The following is a 27,835-nucleotide window of genomic DNA, read 5'->3' as shown; positions in this document are numbered from 1 at the left end:
CATTATGTCAAGGGATATTGACCACAACCTGTATACCTTTTTAAAGGTTGATCAACCAAAAATGGCCAGGTTGTTTGGCATCCCCAAGATCCATAAAATAGAGAAAGACATCCCTTCAGACCTGTTGTTGCGGCAGATCATTATAAAACTGAACCGATTTCAATATTTTTAGGTTATCTACTCAACCTTATAGTAAAAAAGTCAGAATTTTATCTAAAGTACTCCTGGCACCTTCTTGAATTGTTAAGTAATGTAAAAGGTAGGAACACAAACAGTTTTTGTTTGTTTCCATAGATGTGGTGTCTCTGTATACCAGTATTGACCAAGCTATAGGTATTAAGTTTATGAGAGATTATTTAACTAAGGTCACCAGATTTGAGAATGAACTAATCAACACGGTTTTTGTTCTTTTGGAGGTTGTGTTAGATAATATGTTTTCACATTTCAGGGTAAATATTATATGCAAAGAACAGGAATAGCAATGGGAGCCAGGGGAGCTCCTGTTTTTGTTAATCTAGTGATGGCAAGGTAGGAACAGAGTTTTTCTTCAAGCCCCACAAGTTATTTGACAGAGTTATTTTTTTAGACACTCCACTGATGATTTATTCATCTTTTGGAAAGGGTCAAGAGATGAATATGTTCATCTTTTTGATGATCTGAATGTGATTACATCTTTCTTGAAATTTACAGTCAGTGACATTGGCAAACGCATTAATTTTTTAGATATTTCAATTTCCTTGGAAGAAAGCAGTGGTACACTCACAAGTAAGGTTTTTAGAAAAAAAACTTTTGTTAATACTTAGTTGCATAGGAAAAGTCAATACCCCCTTCCATATAAAAAAAGGCTGTAATACAAGGTCTGTTCATTAGACTTAGTAGGTTGACCAGTGGAGATTAGACATTTTTCTTCGGAGCAGAACATCTCAATACACTTTTCTTTAACAGAGGATATGAAGTGAGCCTGATTTCTGATATTATCCAATAAGTGATTATACTGAGACAGGATAAAGCAAAGACAGCTTTACATAAAAGTACAGCTGACATTAAAATAAATGACAACACTTTAGAAGTTAACAATAGTTCATTAGTTTCAAGATATGGAGGAGGTGTGTTCCCACTTCCTTTCACTTCAGACATGACCCTTATTAAGAACATTTTAAAAGACAACTGGAAAATTATTCTTGGAAACAAAGAAATGGCCAACATCATAGGGAGGTAATCATCATTCCTTTACAAGAAGAGTGTGAACGTCAACATTTTTTTTTAGAAAAAACTACTGTTTCAGTTTTGAGTTGTAGAGGCAATTGGGGTACATTCAAATGTGGGAAGTGCAAATACTACAGATACTTTATGAATTCCTTGAGTATTTATTTAAAAGCTGTTAAAGTTATCACAGCTAGGGACAAATTTAATTGCAGTTCCTATGGAGTTGTTTATTTGGCTACCTGTGATTTGTACTCTAGATTTTACAATGGTAAAAGTATCAGAAAGTTGGCAAGAAGGATCTATGAGCACATCACAGTGATCAAGAACAAAGATTGTAATAATTCTTTAGCCAAGCATGCAAACATATGTCCTGATTTTAAGAAGTTTTCATTTTTTTGTATTAGATAAAGTGGATATCAGTGAGTTTGCAGGGAATTTCAATGTACTTTTAGAATGTTGTGAAGTTGAGTGGTAAATAAGGTTAGCAGCTGGCAAGACTGTGACTGAATGAATTTATAAATTTAAAATGCTTTTTATTAGCTGAAAAAGTATAGTTTTTTATGTTATGAACCTATTTAACACAAGTGTATTTATGGACAGTAATTAAAATGTTGCTAGTATTTATTGCACTGTGTTTTTAAGTTTGCGAGTGATTTAAGTAGTATTTATTGCATGATTGAATGGTTTGGGTTTTAAATCTTGCAAAAATGGTTATGGTGTATTTTCTGATGAAGTTCTGATTAAATAAAGGACAAATGTGCTAAAAAATTAACTTGGAGTCTCCAGTGTGCAGTCATACAGTAGAATAATTTGTTTGTTTAGACATTGGTGTTTCTTTAAGAGGTCTAAAAGTTATTGTACCTTGTAACTGTGAAGTCTCCCTTTTAGATGGAATCATACAGCAACTACATATAGTTTATGAGCTGGGTTCTTAAAACAACATAACTGAAGGCTTAGACCAGAACTGTTGATAGTTAGCAGTGCTATGCTCCTGCATTCTTTTTTTTTTAAACAAAAAACATCTATATTGAATTACCACTTATGATGCAGGCAATCATACATTAATATAAATGGAAACAAATCATACTGGCATATTTTCAGTTGCAGACATTATACATCACTTATAACCTATACAGTCATTGTCAATCAAACATTACATAGCCCATTTAATTCCTGCCTTCCCTTAAACCTCATTCTTCCTCCAAAACATTATTCTGCATGTATTGTTCCCACAATTCCAATTTTTTTTTTGTATGTAATTTGCTCCTACCCTTTTATTAAGATCACACTGCCTGTTTTTTCACTCTGTTACTATATTCACTACTCCTAGTACAGTTGATTTAGACTCTGATTTCTATTTTTTAGCAATTGTTTTTTGGCAACCACCAGAATTAAACTAATCAAGGCCTTACTATGTCTAGGCAATTCCGATTCTGTATCACAGCTCAATAAACCATTTCCTTAGTTACACCAGCTTGCTGTTCCAATATTTCTGACAGAGTTATCTGCAGGGAATTTTGAAAGTCTGCCAACTCATTACACTCCCCAAAAAATATGCTTACAAATACCTATTTCTTCCCTGTCACACCTGCATCATTTGCAACCTACCCGAAGAAAAATTATTTGGAGTCTGCTTGGAGTATAAAAATACCTATGCAAACACTTTCAAACAAAGATCCTAAATATTTTAGACTGTGTTGCATATTTGGGAACCATACATAGATCTTTCCATTGTTTCTTTGAGTGTTGCTTATCCAGTCTCTCTTCCTAATGTTTTCTAACCTCCACTGATTGATTCCTATGGTTATAATGCAATATTGTATATGCCCTAATAATTATCCCTTTTTAAACAGCACCTTCTGTTCTAGATTCTACTAAAAACTCTACACCAGTACTCGTCTTTTGCTTAGGAGCCTATACTCTAATATCAGTCCTTCATAAGGAAGGGAATCACTAGCCTACACTACAAATACATTCTTGGGCTGTTCCCATTCTATTACCTACCCTTTCTAATTATTTGCTCCCATTACATAAAAGTACAGCTGAAATTATTAAAATAAATGACAACACTTTAGAAGTTAATAACAGTTCATTAGTTTCAAGATATGGAGGAGGGGTGTTCCCAGTTCCCTTCACTTCAGACATGACCCTTATTAAGCACATTTTAAAAGACAACTGGAAAATTATTTTTGGAAACAAAGAAATGGCCGACATAATAGGGATTTTCACATTTCAGGGTAAATGCCAGTTTTCACCAGTAAATTCCAGCCCCTTTGTGCATATTCTGTGTACCCCTAATTGCAGTCATCCTTATTGACAGAATCTCTCTTCTCCATTCCTTTGTTGGCTTAGTTCTTAGAATACTTTCTGCTACTTTAAGAACACAATATTATGTATGATTATTGTTAATCTCCTTAACGATCTGCAATGTTTCTTGAGCTTCTCCCATTTCATCATTATTCCTTTCCATTTTGAATTATAGCTTTCTGCCTGTGCTGTATATAGGAACCTTAACTGTGTAGCTCTGAAATACCTCTTTAAATCAGGTAATCCCAAACCACCTTGTTCTGTTGGAAGGATCAACTTTTCCCACTTGACTCTCCTCCACAAAACTACATTGATTCATGTCTATCAATTTTGGCATCACCTTTACTATTCTTTTAACTATTATATAAATAAACATTTTACAATCATGTTTTAGAATCAAAATGAGCCTATACGAAGCTGGATCTGATGGGTCTTTACTATTTTTAGATATTACAGCTACCACCGCTTTCTTCCAGGATGTTGGTGTTTATCCTCCTCTTTTTAAAGTACTGTTAAAAATGTTACAGATTTGTATCACTTTCTTACCTCCTAGCTTGCAAACTTCCACAAGAATATCATTTATTTCTGGATATTTTCCTATATATTAGTTTGCATCACCATTTTTATCTCATCTCCTCCTATCCTGTTAGTAATTGAGCCACATCTACCTTTAACATTGGCAAAATTAATTCTTCCATAAACATTTCCATTTGTACTTTTTTCTCATTTTTTTATATTTCTGTTTTATACAGATTTTCATACAATTTCTGAAATATTTCTAGTACCTCTACAGGATATTTGATTATTTTCCTAGTTACAGTGTCCGTAAGCTTGGAAACAACCCCCTCTACTTTCTGTTGCCCTAGTGGTTATGCTAAAAGCTTTAGTGCTCTGGAGTTATTATAAAAAAAAAAAAAAAACAGTTGCTTAACAGCAATCTTTCTAAAATCATGCATATTGCTGAGGTAACCCCCCCCCCTTTTTTTTAACAGTCTCTAGTTGTGACACTTCTTGTTCTGTAAGATTCTTCCTATTCTGCAATATTTCTTTCAGTCCCTCCAAATAATTATTTTTACTTCTTAACCATATCTCATTTTCTTTTATTTCCACCCTATTTTTAAACTCCATTTTAATTTTATCCCACTCCCTAGCTGTATTTTGAGAAATCATTTTTATCTCCCCTAATAACTCTCAAATAATTTCCACTACCCATTTCCTAAATTCCTATCTGTTTAACAGATAGGTGGAGAAGCACAAGTGTCTCATTTTTATTTAATTTCTCTGCATTTTTATTTATCTGAAATAGTTATTGGATGTGCATCAAAATGTTCAGTTAAATGCATGTTTCTGTGAAATATAATTTCTGTCTAGCTAGCCCAGTTTTTGTACCTAGGAAATATGTAAATTCCCTCGACTCATACTACCAAATTCACATCTTCCTTACCAAATATTTTCATAAATTTGTTCAAATATCTACTCTCTCTCTTGTTATAGTTTCCCTTCTAGACCCCCAGACAAAATTTACTACTGCAAATCAAATTCCAGTCCCCACCTATAAGTAATATTCCCATCATCCTTTGGCAGTTCTTGATGTTTTATTTTGCAGTTTACACTCTTACCATTTCTTTAGCGTACCTCATGATGTGACCTCTGAAATTTTACACACATTCTACATTTTTTTTTGTAATCTAAAGGAAAGCAGTATAACTAGTCCAGGAATTGAATCCAAATTACTGTGAATAATAGGTTTGGGGCTTATCTTCTGTATTCAGTTAAGACACATATTTTTATTCATATTATTGTATATTTCATATGTGCATTTTATATACATATATATATATATATATATATATATATATAAAAACACCATATTGTGTCAAGCAGACATTATATGAGAATGTTTGCTGCAGGGGGCAGTGAGCAAATGCTACAAGGTTGTAACAGATGAGTGTCCTACCATGGCACCATTAACTAGAATTCATGGTACTAGTTCATTGACATGACAAGTTCTATTGCCAGATACTGTCTGCATATATATTTGTGTGTGTGTTTGTGTATGGAATATGTGAAGCATCTCCCACCAAAGAAATTAGACTGCTGTCCCTGCTCTGAACCTGTAAGACATGACAGGGTTATTATTTTACTACAGTATTACACCAAGGTGGTCTGCAGCAGTAAAGGGTCACTGCACTCCAAGCATTATTTTCAGATCAAAATATTTGTCATTGCCTGTAGTCCTGTCTTGTGGCAACATGTGTGCTTGAAGCCTACAGTGGTCCTTCAGTTATTTACTTTTAATAGAAAAGCTAAATTTATGTGCTGTATTAACTGCAGTGCAAACGACTCACATGAAGACACTTCCCCAAAGAGTAGTAGGGCTGGGCCCAGTAAGAAGAAACAGAATCTAAACCAAGAAATTATGGCTTGCATTTTGTCACTGAAGCAAAATAAAGAACTTTAAATTAGTACTTACCCCTAGAAGGCTGGACTTCTTTTCTTTATGTTTTAAAACAACCTGAGGGAGAAACAGAACCAATGATAAAAAATGATGTTTGATACAAATTAGTCATATTCCATACGATACTTGCTGCTAAACTTTCTTTCTTGTTTTTACTGTATTGATATTATTGTTTGACTGTTCATATATAACTTCTGTGCAGTTTTCAGAAACAAAACATAAAGGAAAACAGAAGTAAAATATGTGTGGGGAACTTTACAACTATGGACCTCTGTTTTCTCGTTTCAGTTCCATTAGGCTTACTAATACTCGCGGCACAGCTTTATTCAGTTGGCAGCTTTGTGTACTACAGGAAAAGTGCTGAGAAAATTACTTTTGCACTTGATTAGTTGTCTGTTTTCCATTCATACAGCATGTTTTAAGTAAATGCAGTTAATGATGTAAGCATCTGTCTTTAAGTATGACCTGGGAGTTACAGAAAGCATACAATAAAAATAACAGTGAATATGAGGATGTTTTCTTGTATATATTTCATTCAGAGCTGGTGGCCTAACAGCTTTTACTCAGCAACCAATAGAAGATGAAGGAGATTGAGAGGCCCATTGCATGCATGTCCTTTTGCTAATAATAATTAAGTATATTTTGCCCACAAGTCAAGACATAATTATTTTTCTTATTGTAGCTGGAACCAGATTGTCCTTTGAGAATTTACTGCTAAGCCTGCCCTTTGCTTTAGTTAAGTAAACAGTCCATTACTCATGAAGCAATTAGAAATTCAAATTTGATTAAAAACAGTACTGGGAGGTCAAGATAAGAAAATGAAAACTGAAATATATGATCTTAGATTAAACTTGTATACTTATTTGAAGGATGATTTACTGAAGCTCTAATGCATTCTGTGGTACATACCAGAAATTTGCTACTTTCCATTTCTAATTCAGTATTGTAATATCCTGCTTCCAGTAAGCCATATGAAACAGTTATACCTTCCTTTTGTTCTGCTACTTTTTTTCTGGGTACTATGATGTCGTCTATTTACATTTGTATTGAAATGAAGATACATTTAAGCAATATATTTTATCATAAAAAAAAAAAAAATCACCAGCCAAGGGAAGTAAAGCAACAAGAACACAGGTTTAAATGAGAACTATACCTGTCAACTGTACACATTTTTACAGAATGTCCAGATTTTTGCCTCACATTTCTGGTCTGTTTTTCATAAAATTGTGGTTTTGTGGCAAATCATTAAAGATTGAAGTTAGAAAATGACAGACATTTGAGTTTCAGACTTCATGCCCTTCAGAAAATTATGCTAATGCAAAACCTGTTATTCTATCACCTTTCTAAGTTTGTAAGAACAATATTTAAAATTTGTCCCTACTTTTGGTCCTTTGCCCCACTTTTATTTATGGCTTTGTCTAGATTTCTTGCTCTAAGAGGCTGAGAGGTATGGTGAGCGCTTTTGTTCTTAATGTAAAACAGGAACATTATCAGATTAACTGTGGTGGTGGAGCTGCGGTACCGTTGTCGCCTCACAGTAAGATGTTGTCCTGTTCGATTCTCAGCTAGAGTGTCTTCTGTGCGGAGACATGCGTGAATGGGCATACCTTCGTTGAAGGTTGTGCGTCAGGGCCGGCAACTCGGCATGTAAAAATCTACTGCCAATCATTAGCGGACCCGAGCTCTGCTGTGGTGACCCCTAACCGGGAAAAGCCGAAAGACACAACAACAACTCACCATTTCTTCATTTATAAACTTGTCCAGTGCCACTATGTGGCCAAAAAGTTAATTACATGAATGCATAAATATTTCCTTTTAAACCAGACAACACATTAATTACATTATTGCCAAATTTTAAATATTCAGTTAAAACATGTTAAATTATCTGCACACCAAAAAATGTGTTTTTGTATAAACAAAGTAAGAAAAAATCATAATTTTGCCCTTTTAAGTGTTAACAGGCTATTTACTGAAACTTTATCATTTATGTCTGGAGCTCTTAAAGGCATTTACTTCAGTTTTCCAATGAGGTTCTTTGGCTTCAAGCCTGGCATGTAGGTTCCTTCCCAGATGAATCTGGGACTACCTTTTCCAAAACAAAAAATAAAAAAAATTAGATTGCACACAATCCTTAGAGTGCTTGTACAAATCGTTGGTCAAGTCAGCCTTTTTCACAGTATATAGATGATAAATTCTTTTTGTCAACATTTGCTCAGTCTTACCCACATAAAAACAAGGACAAGAGGAGCATTGCACCAAATATACTATCCCCTTGACATGACAATCAAAATGACCATTGGGGACAATACTGTGTGGATATTCTGCCACATTAATGTTCTCCATGTCTAAAATGAACTTCCACTGGTTGCAGGATCTACATGTGTACATACCCCTATTAACAATTTCCTTTATGTCTTTATTAATTTCAAACAAGACTTTTTTCTCCCTTTTTATGGGTTAACAGGTAAACTTGGCAATGTGCCGAGGTTTACTTATGAAAAAGGGAAAAAATTAAGTCTTGTTTGAAATTAACAAAAATGTTAAGGAAACTGTCAATAGGGGTATGTACAGATGAGGATCCTGCAACCAGTGGAAGTTCATTTTAGTGCCTACTTTTATGTTTGGAATGAAAGTACTCATTAAACCAGTGTTCTTGTGGCTTTACCTCCCTTAGCTGGCAATTTTTTTATGCTTGTTACCTTTCTGTTTGCCTATTGGGCATATATTTGGTTATTACTTTATTTGTTCATTCGTTCCAAGGAGTGGTGATATTGCAGGGTTTACATGAAGAAAGAAATGCAGGTAATTGTGTTCCTGCAGCAGAAAACTCATCATCTTAACTTTTTGTTCTTGTGGGGCTGCTTACGTGGGGCTCCAATAAAATGGATTGTATGTTTGAAAGAATACTGTTGATGGGAATACACCTATGGATTGAAGGAATGTGGATTTTGATTTATCTCAGCATGGGTTCCCTGACTTGGGGAATTCCAGGAAAAAAGCTAAGTTGTTGTGCTGTCACCTGAAACCCATTTGGACTCACACGGGACTAACAAAACTGTAACAGGTAATGACTGTGTTCCTCTTATCATGGTGCATGATGAAGACCCAAGAGACCTTAATGTTTGGTTTAAGAAGTCATTTAGTTTGGAGTCACATGCATTAAATCTGTCTCCAGTTGAATATTTGGGCATCAAAGAAAAAATTCAAAAATTTAAGAAGCTGTTAAAAATCATACCAAAGTTTACAGTTAGATGATGTATTTTTCAAAGACTGTATTAAGTCCAGGCATGTGCCTAAAAGGTTACATCACATCGCCCCCTGGAAATTCCTCTGTTTAATGGAAAGATAGGCCAGCCACAATAAGACAGATTCATCAGCAGCAAGGAATGATACAGTTCAGCAGGAGTGGAGGTGCTCATCAAGGGATCATGGCAGAGTTTGGGGAAGGAAAAGGGGCAGATCTTAGAGCCAAGTTACCTAATCCACTGCAGTCACCAGTCAACAAGGCACTGCAACATTTATTTGGTACTTTCAAAATATTTAACTGTAGTCATTTGGAAATTAGAATGCTGCGGTGGTGCAGCAGTAGTGTTGTTGTCTCACAGCAAGAGGTTCTCCCGTTCGATTCTCGGCTGGAGTGCGGGGAGTGCCTTCTGTGTGGAGTCTGCATGTCCTCCCCATGGTTGGGTGGCATTTGAAAGACATGTGTAAATGGGCATGCCTTCATTGAAGTTTGGACGTTGAGCTGGCACCTCGGCATTTGTGAAAATCTACTGCCAATCATTAGCGGACCGGAGTTCCGCTGTGGCGATCCCTAACTGGGAGAAGCTGAAAGACAAACAAAAAAGTCATTTGGAAATTACCCCAGCACATGACAAATTGTTGTTCAAGAGGTTCACTTTTGTTTCCCCTAAGAAGTTGGGGGTTACTAATATTTTGAAAGAACTTAAATTGTATTCCAGGAAACTATATTTGAGTTTGCTTCTGAAAGGGAACAATGGAGTGCATCAAGCAGCCTTAGTATGTAAAAGTACTCTTAACCCTCCATTGACTCCACTTGTGGCATTGTTTGAAAATCTGTGTGAGAATGATCTGAGGGGTCTTGATGTCACCAATATGAGAAGGTATTACAACCTGACACCCCATAAATATAAACTTCTGAAAGAGCTTTCCTAGGACAAGTGCATTTATATTATGAAGCCCAACAAGGGGGGGGGGGAGGGCGGTGGTCATTATGGATACCTATATGTACATTCAAAAAATGTTTTGTTACTTGAACAATGGTGACTTTTTTGTTACAGATTCACTGAATAAAGTCAATATTAGCTACTCCAAGATAGAACTATGATTGAATGATTTAGTTCTTGAATTGGGGTTCATAAATGAGCTTGTTGAATACATGAAAGTTGAGAATCTGATAGTGCCATCCATTTTTTGGGATCCCCAGGACTCATAAATCAGTTGACAGTCCACCTGTGTGGCCACTTGTAGCATCAGGAGGATCCAAGACTAAGCTAATGGCTAAAATGGAAGACTTTCACCTTAAGGGTTTCTTCAGTGATGAAAAAAACATATTTTAAAAGACTCCTGGCACTTTTTGCAAGCTATTTCTACCACTGTGTTTGACCTTGATGAGTCGATGGTCATCAATGATGTCAAAGACTTATTCTGGTAATATCACATGACATTGGAATGGAGTAGTTCTACAAGGCCTTGACATGTAGCACAATTCTAAGTAAAAATTACATTAGAATCATTTGTGAATGTATGGATCTTGTGTTAAATAATTCTGTATATTTTGAGAATGAATATTTTAAACAAATTGGGGGGCAGCACCAATTTTTGCTAACATTACACTTTGGTGGAGGGAATGCAACTTTGTGTTTGGCTCTAAGTTTTGGAATTACAAATTTACAGTAATTGAGATTCCCGAATGGCATTTTTTATTTTATGGACTGCTAACTCTTATATGTTGAATGAATGTCTATGTTATATCAACCAGACTACAGACTTCTTCAGTTTTGTCAATGAGATGGATAAGGACTAGATGATCTTTTTGGATTTGTTGTACAAGAATTATGGTGTGGGTTTCTTCAAATCCTCCATATGGCATAAGGTAACTTATTCAAATAGTTTGCTTCATTTTAACAGCTCTCACCCCCATGGCAGAAAACATTGTGAAAGGGCAACTGATAAGATTATCCATGTTGGTCTCAGAAGAGTACTGATTCTGGAAAAGTGTGAATTTTTAAAAACAATGTTTTTAGACAGGGGGCACTCACTGGCTCTGTTTGATATTTGCTACAAAGAGGTGATGGTTGTTGGGCTTACAAAATATCTGTGCTAGATTAGAAATACATCTAACTTTCCCAGTCATAGGAAAGATGAAAAAGATTTTTCTAGAACCATGGTGTTGGAAAAACATGGATGTTAAGGAGATTTTTGACAAGGAATTGATCCTTCATTTGTTGTACATATGGATTAACTGGTAAACTTGGACATGTGCCAATGTTTACTTATGAAAAAGGAAAAAAAAATAAAAGTACTGTTTGAGATTAACAAAAACATAAAGGAAATTGTCAATAGGGTTGTGTACAGATGTGGATCCTGTAACCAGTGTAAGTTCATTTTAGACATGGAGAAAATTAATATGGCAGGATATACACATAATATTGCCCCAGTGGTCATTTTGATTATAGTGGCAAGGGGGTAGTATATTTGGTGCAGTGCTCCTCTTATCCTTGTTTTTATGTGAGTAAAACTGAGCAAATGTTGTGAAAAAGAATTTATCAACATCTATATACTGTAAGAAAGAATGATTTGACCAACGACTTGTGCAAGCACTCTAAGAATCATGTGCAAAATAAAAAGGTTTTATTTTTTATTTTTTGTTTTGGAAAGGGTAGTCCCAGATTTAAGAGGAATTGTTACTCCAGGCTTGGAGCCAGTGAGCTTCATTGGCAGATTGAACTGAATGCTTTTAACCACCAGGCATAAATTATATGATTTCAATAAACAGCTTAACACTTAAAAGAGGTAAATTATGTTTTTTTTGCCATTTTTATTACTTTTTTTATACAAAATATGTTTTTGGTGTGCAGATCGTTCATCCTGTTTTGACTCAATTTTTAAAATTTGGCTATAATGTATTATTTACATGTGTGGTTTGAAAGGATATTTGTACATTCATGTAATTAACTTTTTGGCCACATAGTGGCAGTGGACATGTTATAAAAGAACAGTGAAAGTTTAATTTGAAGTTCCTGTTTTATGTTTGGAACAAAAGTGCTCATTAAACCAGTGTGCTTCTGGTTCACCTCCCCTGGCTTGTGATTTTTTTTATGCTTGTTACCTTTGTGTTTGCCAGTTTGGGCAATAAATTTTAGCACATTTTTGTTATGCTATATTTTTGTAGCCAAGAAAGATGACATTATTTGATGTATAATTCAGAAATCTTAATGCCATATGGACACTGGAATAAAAAAAAGTTAGCAAAAGCTGAACACACACAACATAAAATCTGAGGTTTAGGTCAAATTATACAGCAGTGAAAAGAAAATGTCATCAAAGTTTCCATTATATTAGACCTTTTAAAGTTCATGGGTATGTCAGATAGTTCAATATTTTTCTTTGCTTTGGGTATTTGGAGTCATTTCATTTCACCATCATATTTTGTGTATTTAGTATAGATCAGATGTACACTTTTGGCAGGAAGGCTAAAATGAATATCTTTGGTTGTCATCTGTCTGTAGGTGGTATACATGAGATTTACCAGACAATGCACATTTGATGTCTCAAATAGCAGTGATCTTGGAACAAGAGCTGACCTATGTGGCTTAAACTCAACTTTATATCTATAATGTATCATCCTCAGAAATTAGTGTTCTGGCCTTCAGATGGACTAACTTTGAGAACTTGCCAACACATCAGAAACAGTACAGCAAAAGGACACCATTGTAGTGTGAAATAGTGGGGAATACATCAAAATTGTCATCACAGAAGACACAAGCCCTCCTGTGAAATGAAAATGCAAATTAAAAGTGTTTTTAAACACCTTTATTAAATTTCAGTTAAGACATAAGGACACATACATTAAAAGAAAAGAAAACAAACCATATTAACATTTGCTTTTGTCTACAAGCATTATGGATTATATGCTTGTTTTCTTATTTTCTTTCTTTCTAACTGTCATTCAGTCCAAGTTTACATAAATTGCTCAATTTTTACCTTTCCTTAAACCTCACTCCTTCTCCTGAACATTATTCTGCATGCATTGATCCCACAGATTCCATTTACTTCTGTGTAATTTGCTCCTTCCCTTATCTCTTTTACAATATTCAATACTTCAGATACATTTGGCTCAGATCTTGATTTCTGTTTTCTAGTAATTGCTTTTTTTGGAAGCCTTTAGAATTAAACTTAATAAGGCCTTACTATCTCTTAGCAAATTCAGATCTTGTATTGTATCCCAGCTCAAAAGAGTAATTTCCTTAGCTACTTCCATTTGTTCTCCAATTATTTCTGACAGAGAACTCTGTAAAATCTGCCAACTCATTACAGTTTCTAAATCCATGTTTCCAGTTACCTACATTCCTAACAGCTTTTGAGTTTGGGAAATAGATTTTAAGAAACTCACCTTGAGAGCAAAGCCGTGGGGTGAATTTTCTTGAATTTCACACATGAGCATATAGCAAAATAATATCATGAGTCATGTTTTGTAGTATGTGGATATTCCAATAAAGTTTATATGTTTATAGGTGATTACTAGGTTAACAACCCCAGGGGGACATTTTTAAGCCTAGCCATTCTTCCCAAATGTATATGGCAAGTTTTGATACCCTAGGGTTATGTTAAGGGGTATATGTAGGCTTGGGCATGGGAGGTCAAGCATATGTAGGCTGCCACTGTCTACTAGGGACATAGCTGCCAAACCTGGACTAAATTTCTGATTTTCCATCTTCTGGTCCAAGTTACAGTTGAACTGGGTTAGGGAAGAACTCTGCTTCACATGGATGGGAATCTTGTGCCAGAGAAAGGAACGTCTATGAGACACACATCTGTTGCTCCAACATCAACAACCCTTTTTTTCCTCATTTTCTTCATGGGATCGGTGTATCATGTCTGCTATCACTATCACTCTCTATTCATTGCCAGGTTCCTACCTTCTTCAACACTCATGCCTGACTGTCACAGGTCTTCTATCCCACAATCCATCTACCTCTTTGCTGGAAGCACTTATTTCCTCTTGCCTTCTTCATGTCTGTCTCAAGTAATCTTCACCAGATTGTCTTCTGCTTTTCTGCATATGTGCCTGAACCACCATAATATGTTTTCTTTGACCTTTTTTTTTTTTTGCAATTGGAACTACTTTGGCTTCTGCTCTTATGTCTTCATGTCTTCATTTGTCCCACAGTGTGCATCCTACCACTGATCTCAGGTACTTCATCTCCATCATCTCTAGCTTCCTCAATTGCTCTGCCTTTACTGCCAAGGTTTCTGTACCATACAGTGGTGCCAGTCGCCACACTGTTTTGTACACCTTACTTTTCAACTTCTTTGGCATTCTTCTGCCATACATTACTTGTGACACTGTGCCAGTTGGCTGCAACCCCACTGATTTTATCTTGGGCCTTGTCATTCAGACTTCCCTTCTAATCAACCCCCCCTCCCAGATACCTGAAACTGTTAACCTGTTCCACTATTTTTCCTTATATCCCAATTCTCAGATTCTTCTGATTTCCCCCATTTGCTGCCATTACACCTGTCTTATTTTTACTCAGTTTTATCCCATTTGCTTTGCTGAAGTTCTTGTTCAGAATCTACCTGTAATGCTACATCATCTGCATACAGCAGTTTTGTTGATTTGTCCCCCCCATTTGCTAATGAAGTCCATAACTAGTATGAACAGCAGTGGTCTCAAAGTTGAACCCTGCTGCACACCGACTCCCACTGGGAACCCCTCTGTAAGATTGAACACTGTTCATGCTTGAATCATTCCTTGTACATAAACTGCACTAATTCTACCAGCGTTTCTGGGACTCAAACCACTGCAGCACTGCCCAAATCAGCTTTCTTGGTAACTTGTCATGCTTTCTTCAAGCCTAGGAATGCTCAGATGGACTCTTTCCTCATCTCTAGCTTCTTCTCAACTATCTGTCTCACTGCAAACATTGGGTCAGTTGTGCTGCATCCTGATCTGAACCAGAACTGCTCATCTCCAGTCTTACCTTGTACTAGGCATATCTGTTTATTAATCACCATCTCCAGAACTTTCATACAGTGTGACAGGAGTTTGATACCTCTGTACTGCCCACAGTTGTGAAGGTCACCTCTTGAACACTGGTGCTTAGTATGCTTATGTTCCAGTCATCTGGGATTCACTTTTCTTTCCATACTGCTTTGAGTGCCCTTAGCAGCCATTTCTCCCCATCTCACCCTACAGCTTTATCATATTTGCTGTGACCTCATCTGATCCTTTTGCTTTCTCTGACTTCATTTCCCTTAGTGCTGTTCTTACCTCTGCTATGGTGGGCTATTCCTCTTCTTTCATTGTAGGCTGTGACTGGGACAGTACAGTTTCTGTGGTGCTTTCTTTATTCAGAAACTGCTGGAAATACTCCTTCCATTTGGCTTTAATGTCCTATGGACTGGTCAGCAGGTTGTCGCTGGCATCCCTTATGAAGGGTATCTGACTGTCTTCTTTATCCTTCTGTCTTACCCTTGCAGCTTGATTCAGTTTCTTTATGCCATCTACTGAATTGGTTTCCAGAAGCTGGTAGAGTGCATTGGATACCTCATTCTTTGCTATTGGAACTTCTATCTTAGTGTCTTTGTTGGCCAACCAGTATTCCTTCCTAGCCTGGTCTGTCTTTTCTGTCTTCCACTTTTCTTGCACTCCATTCTTTTGATGATTTCCTTTGCTTCTTCATTGCAGCACCAGCTTTCCTTATATATGTTGTTTCCATACCTGACCCAGCAGCATATCTGGTCTGTAGGCCTCACCCATGCTGTTTTGAGATGCTGACTTTCTTTTTCAACTCCGCTTATTTCCTCTTCCTCGAGGTGTTAGAACCCTCAGAAATTCCTTGTACTGTTGTACTTTCTCTCCAATCAACTTCCAGGTCTTCAGCCTAGTCTCTGTTGACCTTACAGCCTTCTCTGACCACTGCTTGCAGCTGACTGTGGCAACCACTGGTTTATGTTGTGGGCCAACTGTTTCACTGGGGGATGACAATTGCTAATTCTACCCCAGTGCCCTTTCCTTACTAGGAGGAAGTCTACCTGAGTTGCATGTTGGCCACTCTTGTATGTGATCTTGTGATTGTCTCTCTTGCTGGACCATGTGCTGGCCACCATCAATCCATTTGTCAGACAGAAGTCTGGAATGGCCTCTCCTTCTTTATTCCTGTTGCTCTGCCCATGTAGACCCATGCAGCCTTCATATTCTGTTCTTTCTTTCCAGGTATGTGCATTCGAGTCACCCATTATCAACACTATTTCGCATTGTCTTGCTTTATCTAGTAGGTCCTGAAGCTGCTATCTGAATGCACTTTTTTGATGAATATCACAACTCTGCTGTGGGGCACAGGCTGAGATTGTGAATAGTGTCCCGTCCTTACAATGGAGTCTGATTGCCATGAGCCTGTCAATAATTTTGATAATATCCCTCACTGTCTTCTGAAGCCTCTGCCTCACCGCAATTCCTGCACCATTTCAAGGCTGTCCTCCTCCTGAATAGAAGGCTCTGGATCCCAAACCAAGTGGTGCTGTTGCACCACCCTTCAATCTTGTCTTCTGGATACACAGGATGTCCAGCCTCCTCCTTACCATTATGTTATCCACTTCCCAGCTCCATCCTGTCAGTAAACCTACACTGAGTGTAGCAATTCTTAGTTCATGTTTGTCAGCTTGATTGTCCCATTTTCACTCAACAGAACTCCCCCACATAGCCTAAGCTGGCCAAATGGATATTAGCCAGGCAGTAGCTTATTGACCAAAAGCTGCTTGGCTTTATGGCAGGCACATACTGGCCAATAGGGGCACATACACTAAATGTCTGAACCTTCGGTTCCTCTCATACTGAGCAGGATTACTATCGCAACTACACATCATCAGTAGGGTAAAACTAACCTGTCTCACAATGGTCTAAACCCAGCTCATATTCCCTGTTAGTGGGTGAACAATCCAATGCTTGGTGAATTCTGCTTCACAATGATAGGAAGAGCTGACATCAAAAGATCAGGAAGCGACATCGCTATGAACTCTTGGCTGCCACAAGCCAGTTATCTCTGTTGTAACTTTTCTGACACCTCCTGCCTAAAACCCAAAAAACCAGAAGGATTGTGAGGCCCCGCTTTCACAGTCTGTATTCTATTCATACTGAAAATCAAGATCAAGCGAGCTTTTGCCCTTCTACTCCAGGGGAGGTTTCTGTCCTCCCCGAGTTCGTCTTAGGACACCTGCATTACTCTTTGACAGGTGTACCACCCCAGTCAAGCTGCTCCCCAACTGACACTGTCCCTGGAGTGGGTCACGCCCAGATGCCCGGGTGCTTGGAGCCAGAAGTGAGAGCCCATCGCGTAAGTGAAAAAATGATGAGTAGTGTTATTTCACCAGCAGACGAGGCCTCCCACTTTTTCTACACCTCTCATGTCTTTTCATAGTGCCAGACTAATGCCACTGCCACAGTTAGCATGGGTCCTGGTATAGGTCAGAGTATGCTGGGTCTTCAACCCATTTATCACCAGTAAATACCCATGCCCATTTGTTGACATTCAATCAAATCACCTAGAGCCATATTTTACACAACAGAGTGGCTAGCCCTGACATAGTGCGTAGTCCGTGTTCCGTGTTCTCCTATGTTGATCTATACAACTCATCTAGTGTATGTGCTTATGCCCACAACTCGATTCTTGGGGTGAGTTTGAGATGGAAACATTCAGCATCTTTTTGGAAGGTGGGAGAAACCCCACAGAGACACATGGAGAACATGCAAAATCCATACAGGAATTTGCTAGAGGTCAGGACTGAACATTGTACCTTGTATGTGGGAAGCGAAAACCTTAACCATTGTGCTGTCTGTCTCTTCAACTTGTTCTGTTTATGTTGCAGATGAGGTTTAGGTCCCCAGCTCAGGTAATTCTGATGCTATTTGTTTTGCAGATGTGCATCAGGTCCATCAGAGTGGGATTAGAGGATGCTTTGCAGGCCAGGCATAGATCACCTCTCAGCAATCTGCAAGAGACCAAGTATAGGAATAGGGCTTTGAGTCAGTCTGTGTAAGGCATGTTTTTAGTACATGTATTCTTTTTGTGAAGAACCTCCATGGGCACTCTAGTTGTTGCATATAGGTACCAGGTCAGATAATACCAAAGAGGACATTTGTGCTCAATGATTTGGCTGATAATGGCCTAGTACAGTAGAACACTGATATCCTTTGACCTAGATGATATTTATAACTTGTGCAATATAGAACAATTTCCTTAATACTATAGACACATGATGGTCAAAGGCCAGGTTACTGTCTATATGTGTTCCCAAATCCCTGATCAATAAGGTAGTTTCCATGGGCAGCCATCTTCCCAAAGGATACTATTATGCATTTCTTAACATTAAGTTTTAGACCTGTATCAGACCTTCCTGGAGGTTTTTGTGTCACTGGGAGATTCTGTGACTGAGCCTAGTTTGCCATTGTCTGCAGACTTGGTCATTCACATGTCCTTAACATTATTAACCTTGACTTCAGGGAAATAGATGCCAAAAAGGAGTGGCTCCAGTACCGAAACTTGAGGGACTGCACTAGTGACTGGCCACTTTGTGGAGGTCGATTCTTTTATTCTAAATTCCTAGGTCCTATTTGTAAGCCAGCTGGATATCTGGGAGGAGGGGCAGGAATAGGAGTTTATACCAATTTTCTGAGTTTGTCTACAATGCCTGAGTGGGGTATTGTGTCAGATGCTTTGGCCAGCTCAAGGTAAGCAGTATGAACCATTTTGCTGTTGTCCATTGCTTTAGTGACCGTCTCTAAAAAGTCCACCATGCTGAATAGGCATGACCCGCCCTTCATAAAACCAGACTGGTTTGGATGCAGTGTCTGAAGGTTTTCTATGTCATTGTTTATCATTTCCGTGAGAATTATTTCCATGGCTTTGCTTATGAGACTAGCCAGACTTATGGATCTGTAGTTACCTGGGTCCATAGAGGGCTCACCCTTTTGCAAATAGGATAACAGTTGCAGTCCTCCATTTGCTTGGCATGAACTTAGACTGTGGTTAAACAGTGATTCTAGTTGTCCTGATAGGTCATGTTTCATGTTATTAAGGAAGCATCCAGGAATAGTATTGGGACCCATCAATGCAGTGTTTATGGCCTTGGAGAGTGCATTGTGGATCTGTTCCCTATTGATAGTTGGAAAAGTTATGGGTGAGGGAATTTCCTGATGGCTGTCGGGGGGGGGGGGGCTAAACTTTATTGGTTAGTAGATTTGCTATATCTTCTATTTCAGTATAGGTGGCTCCAATTTTCAGTTAGTTCAGCACACTGTTGTTTATTGCTTCTGAGGTTGTAGAAATAGCTAAAAATGCCTTGTGGGTTGTCCTTGGCCTGTGAAGCTATTTTTACCTCAAATTTGGCTTGGTAGAATTGATTAGCCCTCTGAGTTGCTTGTTTAGATTGATGAGGGAGTGTTTACCTTGATGGGTATTGCACTTCCTAATTTTTCTCATGATTTTATTTATTTTATTATATAATTTATTCATGCTAGAATTCCACCAGGGTACTTATTTTTAGAGTTTGTACTGTGCTTATTCTGGAGGGGTACAACTGTCATATGACTGTACACGGTTTCTGTGAACAGTTCAGCTTAGGCAGTAATGTTATCAGAGTTATGGTGAAGGGGGCTTGAAATTTTGCCAAGGTATCACTTAATAGTAGGAAGTTTGCTTTGAATAATAATCTGGAAGCTCTAGTGTTAGCTGGTGTCCTGGGTTTTATTTTTATTTTAAAGGAGACAGCTGTATGGTCCATCCTGACCAGTGAAGACATTTTACACTGGCGGAGGGCAGTGTTCTCACATGTTTGAGATGACCAGATCAAGGATGTTAACACACCTAGTGTAGAATAGCTGGCAGAGAGTGTTTTTGTTTTCAAAGTCCAGGAATGTCTGTGCCTGCATGCTTGGAAGCGCGCATGATTCCCACTTTTTAACAGAGTAGTTGAAGTTGTCCATGAATATGGTGTTTGGTTGAATGGGAGTGTCTCCAGTATGTTTAAGTATGTGTTATAGATTTCCTGGGTCATAGGGTGGGGCCTAGAGTTTCCACGGATAAGGTATGGGGCTTTGGCTACTGTAATCTGGACATGGAGAAGCTCAAGCATGTTGTGCTATGTGACTGGCCTCGACGTGTGTTTGTTTTTGATGTAAACTGAGACATCTCCACCTTTTGTTCTTCCTGTGCAGTGGGAAGGCATTATAGCCCTGCACTGCCAGGGTGCTCTGCACAGCTTTAAACCATGTCTCAGTAATTACAGAGACATCTGCATTCTCCAGGGTGATGAGAGCTTGCAGAGAGTTTCTTGTTTAGACTTCTGTTATTGAACAGAAATAGGTTTACATTTCTGTAAATAATTAAGCTAGAGTCTCCTGCGCTACAGAGCTTTTGTTGCCGGTCTGTTTCTGGCCATCATGTTTGTATTTGTAAATGTAAACTTCACTTAAATCTGATCATCAGACTTCTTCCCTTCTCATTCTGAAGTAGTATTTGGTTCAATAAAATGATTTTGACTTCTCTAGCTTGAAGAGTTTTGTGCAGGCATTGCTTGCAGAAACAATTGCAGCCTGTCCTTGCCAGTTGATTAGTTTCTACAGTGGGACAACATCTGCTGCTGTAAGCAATAAAATAATCAATAACATGGCAGACCAAAACGAAAAAGTTTCTGCTGTGCATGCCATATTGCCTTTCACATTAAGCATTCTACAGTACCTACATCAGTGGTATTAACCTGGCTGGCCCCTTTCATCCTCTTATTTTAATGTGGTTTGAAATTAAAGTATCCCCTTCCTTAGAGGTTTGAGGTGCTTATTGAGATGTTAATAAAAACATTCCAGATGCTGCTGTTTGTGGGACTGTGTGATGTGTTACACAGATACTTCTCAGTTACATTATGTATTAGTGATTGTTGAGTTTATTGATTTTGTGCATTTCATATGCCTGAACCTTGCTATAACAAGGTTATTACATAAGGAGCTTCATATGCTATTACCTCCCAATAAGATTGTTTTTGGGGTGTAATATGAGCACTCTATTACTTTGAAGGTTATGATCAGGATTCCAGTCATCAACAGCTTGTTATGTGTTTGAGACATAGATGTCAAAAAATCTACCTTGAGTGAGTATAGAACAGTGAAGCTCGAGTGGTGAATGTTGACACATGTTGAGAACAGATAACAAGTAGCTATGATCAGAAATCTGGTCCTACATCTTTGTAGTGCATGGAGCTCCACCTGCTTCAATTTATGTAGAAAACGTAGGAGTGCGGATTATTTCACAACTTTGAAAACCTTCAAAATCTTATTGCTGTTAGACAGACAGTAACTAGATGATAAAAGAAAGTAGATAAAAGTGTAGAATTGCTTTTAAAGATGTTCATTAATTAGTGGTTCCTGTAGCTTCTGTTGCTGTCTGTGTGACAGTGCTAAGTGTTTCATGGCCTTCAGAGGTGTAAAATACTTCATAATCCTTTGCTTTTGGATGCTGTCCATACCCTAACACAAGACCAGAGCTTAACAGCAGTTACACATGTAACACAGACCATACCCTAACACAAGACCAGAGCTTAACAGCAGTTACACATGTAACACAGACCATACCCTAACACAAGACCAGAGCTTAACAGCAGTTACACATGTAACACAGACCATACCCTAACACAAGACCAGGGCTTAACAGCAGTTACACGTGTAACACAGACCATACCCTAACACAAGACCAGAGCTTAACAGCAGTTACACATGTAACACAGACCATACCCTAACACAAGACCAGAGCTTAACAGCAGTTACACATGTAACACAGACCATACCCTAACACAAGACCAGAGCTTAACAGCAGTTACACGTGTAACACAGACCATACCCTAACACAAGACCAGGGCTTAACAGCAGTTACACGTGTAACACAGACCATACCCTAACACAAGACCAGAGCTTAACAGCAGTTACACATGTAACACAGACCATACCCTAACACAAGACCAGAGCTTAACAGCAGTTACTATATAACACAGACCATACCCTAACACAAGACCAGAGCTTAACAGCAGTTACAAGTGTAACACGGACCATACCCTAACACAAGACCAGAGCTTAACAGCAGTTACACGTGTAACACAGACCATACCCTAACACAAGACCAGAGCTTAACAGCAGTTACACATGTAACACAGACCATACCCTAACACAAGACCAGAGCTTAACAGCAGTTACACATGTAACATAGACCATACCCTAACACAAGACCAGGGCTTAACAGCAGTTACACGTGTAACACAGACCATACCCTAACACAAGACCAGAGCTTAACAGCAGTTACACATGTAACACAGACCATACCCTAACACAAGACCAGAGCTTAACAGCGGTTACAAGTGTAACACGGACCATACCCTAACACAAGACCAGAGCTTAACAGCAGTTACACATGTAACACAGACCATACCCTAACACAAGACCAGAGCTTGACAGCAGTTACACGTGTAACACAGACCATACCCTTACACAAGACTGGAGCTTGACAGCAGTTACAAGTGTAACACGGACCATACCCTAACACAAGACCAGAGCTTAGCAGCAGATGTTCTTCATTCCACATTGCTGCAGTCCTAACTATTGGGTAGTCCGCTGTCCAGTCGGCCCGAATACCAAAGTATATGGCTGACGTCGGTCAGGGCGCATTAGACTGACGTCAGTACGTCAGGGTACTAATGCGCATGACCGACGTCATATCCTCAGTCTTTTTTGCCGCATGGTCCGATGCAGAAGCAATTTTGCGAGTGCAGGTTGGCGTTCTGAAAGTTTCTGAAGTCAGAGTTTCAGACCGAATCAAAGTTGGCTAAGTACCCGTTGGGAATATTTTGTTTTTCTTGCCTCAGTATTTAACCGGATGTCAGAAAAGTGAATAACTGTATTTCTTGTGGGAAACAGATACCTCATAGGGATTACCATACTTTGTGTATACCTTGTTTAGGGCCTGAGCACGACGTTGTTGGATGCCGCTCTTGTGCTAGATTTAACAAACGCACTATTAAGAGAAGGTTAGACTGTGCCAGGTTAGTTTTGGGAAGCGTTGTAATTATAAAATGCCGTCGGATGCTCCGGCCGCTTCGCCAAGAAGCGCAAGGACAAAGCAGCAAAGCCTAGAGTGGAAGAACCGACAGTCCCAGGCGTCGGTTCTTTAGTAACTCAGTGGAGCCGGAGGTTCGGCCAGGAGTTTCTTTGGAGTCTCAGGGAGAAACTTTACTGTTACAGGATGTATCCTCTCAGGAAGTAGGCCAGGCTGAGGGGGCTTCTCAGGTGGCTGTTCTTCCCTCTCTTCCTAAGGTGGTTAGAGCCTCCCCTTCTGTTTCCAAGGCTTCCTTGAGAGGCAGGCCAAGTTTAGCTTCAGTGGGGGCTCCTAGTGCTTCAGGGTCTTTGCCTAAGAAACATATGCTTAAAATGGCAGAGGATTTGATTACTATGATTAGAGGTTCTATGCCCCCTCCTGATAAGAGGCCTAGGATGGAACCTGAGTTTGAGAGTTTTGAGCAATGTTCGGAGGCTTCTGAGTCTTCGGCTGAAGACTTGCAGGAGTATCCTCCTTATTCTGATTCTGATGTGGATGATTCTACTCCTTCAGCCTCTCCTCCTGAGGATTTTTCATTTTCAGAGACTCTGCATTCCATGAGGGAGCATTTTGAATGGGAAGGTCAAGATTTCTCTGATTCAAGGAAAAGGCTTAGGGAATTCTTGTTTTTACCCCAGCATAGGCCTTTAGCTATACCTCCTGTTCTGAATGTGGTGGAAGATGTTTTTGCAGAGGCTTCCCTGAATCCTGATTCTTTGCCTCCTGCCCCAGTTAAACCGGATAGGTACTATAGGGTGCCTGAAGCTCATAAGTATCTGTTTAAGAGTCCTAGGGCAGACCCGGAAACTGTCTCTCAGGGGCCTAAGGGTGTGAAGGCCTCTGTTGTTAAAAATCCTGTTCCTCCTGATAAAGAGGCAAGGGCTTTGGATAGATGGGGAAAGAAAGTGTATACTTCTTCCACTTTAGCCATGAGGGCGTTGAATTGTCAGTTTCACATGTTAAAATATCAGAATTATCTCCTTTCACAATTGAAATCTAAGGTGGATGCTCTGGCAGAAGGTATTGAGTGTAAAGAGTTGCAGGATTTAGTTCATGTGTCTGAACAGGTGGGTAAACATTCCTTGCAGTGTGGTTTTGATGCTGTGCAGGCCTCCTCGAGGGTGGCTGCCACTGGTTCTGTTCTTCGTAGGCACGCCTGGTTGAGAGATCAGAATTTAGCTGAGCATGTTAAAACAAGGATTTTGGATGCTCCTTTACAGTCTGATGTGTTGTTTGGTTCGCCTGTGGAAGCAGTTTTAAAGAAAATGGAGGACAAGGCTAAGTCTATGCAAACTGTTAAGGATTTTTTGCAGGTGCAGCCTCCGAAGTTTAGTAGAAATTGGCCTACTAAGGGTTGGACTTATCCTGCTTATGATTCCCAGTCTAGGGGTAGGTCTAGACGTGGTAGGGGCAGAGCTCAAGGTTCTTTTAGGCCTAGGACAGGGAGTTCCCCTGCTCAGACTTCTGGTGAGGGCAGGGGTCAGTCCTTTCGTAAGCAGACCCAATGACCTGCCTTTTCAGCTGCCAGTACATTCTCGCCTGGCAGCACCTTTGGGAGGAAGGCTGTCTCTTTTCAAAGAAAATTGGAATTTAATTACCCAAGACAGATGGGTTCTGGATATCATTCACCACGGTTACAGGTTTTATTTCCATACCTTGCCTCCTTTCAAAGGCATGCCAGACATTCCTCCTCTACAAAGAACAGAGGCTCACAAGCAAATTTCTCTGTTGCTCCAAATAGGGGCCATTCAGCCAGTTCCTGTGCCAGACAGGGGCCTAGGATTTTATTCTCGCCTGTTCCTAGTACCAAGAAAGGGAACACGTGGAGACCAATTTTGGATTTATCTATCCTCAACACTTATCTGGACATTCCCAAGTTCAAAATGTTGACGTTACAACAGCTTTTACCTCTGTTGGGCAAAGATCACTGGATGGTAACTTTAGATCTCAAGGAAGCTTACCTTCATGTGCCTATAAGACTAAGTTGCAGGAAATATCTGCATTTTCGAGCTGGAAATTCTCATTATCAGTTCTCTGCATTGCCCTTTGGCTTATCTACTGCGCCCAGAGTATTCACAAAGGTTCTGGCTCCAGTGATAGCTTACTTCAGGCTAAAAGGAATTCAAATCTATCCTTACTTGGACGACTGCCTGATTCTGGCTCAAGAAAAGGAAGACCTTCTACAGCATTTGGAATATGTCATAGCAGTGCTAAGATGCCTAGGGTATTCTGTGAACGAAATAAAGTCCAGTCTAGTACCCTCTCAAGACATGTGCTTTCTGGGTGTGAGACTGAATACAGCAGCCCAGATGGCCTTTTTAACCCCGGACAAACAAAAGAATCTTTCCAGTTACTTCCATCAACTATCTCTTCAGTCCGGGCTGACTGCAAGGGCAGTCCTTCAAGCCTTAGGGTTCATGGCATCTTGTATTCTGGTGCTTCCCAATGCCAAACTGCATATGAGGAAGCTGCAATGGTATCTCAAACATGTATGGACACAGCACTGCCAGGATTTGGACACTGTCATTCAAATAATACCTTGCATTCAAAAGGAATTTTTGTGGTGGGCTCAGGAATGTCACCTAAACAAGGGACTCTCTGTGACCCGGCCAGAGGCGAGTCAGATTCTAACGACAGATGCCTCAGACATTGCTTGGGGAGCTCATCTAAATGGAAAGTGGATAGAAGACAAGTGGCCTGCCAGACTACAGCATCTACATATCAACATGAAGGAGATGTTAGCAGTCCAGTTTGCATTAATGGCTTTCAAGGAGTTACTTCTTCCAGGACAGGTGTTGATTCTAACAGACAACACAACTGTCATGTGGTACATCAACAAACAAGGGGAACACATTCTTACCCATTGTGCAGGCAAGCAATGATTTTATGGGAGACTGCGCTCAGCTTGCAACTAACTCTTCAGGCAAGGTTTCTGCCGGAGCACAGAACTCCTTAGCAGATGTGTTAAGCAGGCAAATCATGGATCCCCACGAGTGGAAACTGGATCTTCATGTATTTCAAAAATTGACAGTGTCATGGGGAACTCCAGACATAGATCTGTTCGCTTCTCCACTAAACCACCAGCTGCCAAAGTTTTGCACAAAGAGGTATCATCACACAGCTTGGAAAGTGGATGCTCTTTCTTTCAGTTGGAAAAATCTTCATGTGTATGCTTTTCCACCTCTGCCTCTTCTTCCAAAGGTGCTTCTAAAGGTCAGACAAGACAAGCCAAGGATGATTTTAATAGCTCCAGATTGGCCTCGGCAGCACTGGTACCCACTACTGAGGAGTCTGGTAAGGAAGCCTCCATGGCCTTTACCCTTGATTCCACACCTGTTGTCTCAGAGGGACGGTCACCTGCTCAAGGTCAAGCTTCACTCTCTTCATCTAACAGCCTGGCATATTCTGTTTTGAAAGACAGCAGGTCTCAACTTCCTCAACAAGTTTTAAATGTGATTATGGAAGCCAGAAGGCCTAGTACAAGGAAAGTGTACGCAGAAAAATGGAAGAGATTTTTATTTTGGAGTGCAGCAAACAATTTGGAGATTTCTGAGCCTAATTTGAGTGTGGCTCTTCAATATCTTACTGAGTTATTGGACAAAGGTTTGTCTTTCTCTTCCATTAAGGTTCATGCTGCAGCAATTTCAGCTCACTATGATTGTGACCCACCATTGTTTTCACATCCTTTGTTCAAGCAATTTCTTAGAGGGGCAAAGAATATAAGAGCCCCACGTAGAGCTCCTACTCCTGCTTGGGATCTCAATTTTGTGTTGGAGAAACTTACTCTACAACCTTTTGAGCCTGCGGCCACTGCTGAATTGAAATACTTGTCATGGAAGACTGCTTTTTTGTTGGCCATTACTTCTGCAAGAAGGGTTTCTGAGTTGCAGGCCCTTATGGCAGTAGAGCCTTTTTGATTTTCATAAGGATAGGGTATCTTTACGTACTAATCCTTCCTTTATGCCTAAGGTGGTTTCTAGTGTGGCTTTAAACCAAACTATTCATTTGCCTACTTTTATGCAGATCCCCAAAATAAAGGGGAAAAGATTTTGCACACTTTAGATGTACACAGGCAATTGCGTTATTATTTGAGCAGGACTAAGGATTTTAGGCAGTCTCAGCAGTTGTTTGTTTCTTTTGCTTTGAGTTCGCAGGGCAAGCCTGTGTCAAAACAAACTATTTCCAGGTGGATTGGGTTTTGCATTGCATTTTGTTATTCCCATCATGGCAAGGAGATTCCAGCTGGGATTAGGCCTCATTCCACTAGGGCTACTGCCACTTCAACAGCATTTCTAAGGGGGGTGGCAACTAAGGATATTTTGGAGGCAGCTACTTGGAGTTCAGTGCATACGTTCTCTAAGCATTATCACCTTCCTCTCTACTCTAAGTCTAGGGCTGGTTTTGCCACAGCTATTTTGCAAGGCATGTTGTCAGTTCCTGCTTCCTTATGATTTGCCAGCCTCCCTTTCCTCTGCTTTGGGATTCT

The 27,835-nt window shown here is 39.3% G+C and overlaps 1 protein-coding gene across 1 annotated transcript in view; it reads right to left on the bottom strand.

Annotated features, from left to right (window-relative positions):
* LOC122789262 (RING finger protein 122-like) overlaps positions 1–27,835 on the bottom strand; it is a 317,323-nt gene that overhangs the window by 126,826 nt on the left and 162,662 nt on the right. Inside the window, exon 4 of the mRNA XM_044056559.1 lies at positions 5,987–6,028. Within this exon, the coding sequence (XP_043912494.1) occupies positions 5,987–6,028 (42 nt within the window). The remainder of the gene's footprint in view (positions 1–5,986; positions 6,029–27,835) is intronic.

Source organism: Protopterus annectens, chromosome 14.part0 (assembly GCF_019279795.1).
Source record: "Protopterus annectens isolate FY-2018-M chromosome 14.part0, PAN1.0, whole genome shotgun sequence".
Classification (NCBI taxonomy): domain Eukaryota; kingdom Metazoa; phylum Chordata; order Ceratodontiformes; family Protopteridae; genus Protopterus; species Protopterus annectens.
Note: the sequence above shows the minus strand (reverse complement) of the source record. Positions and strands in the feature narration are given on the sequence as shown.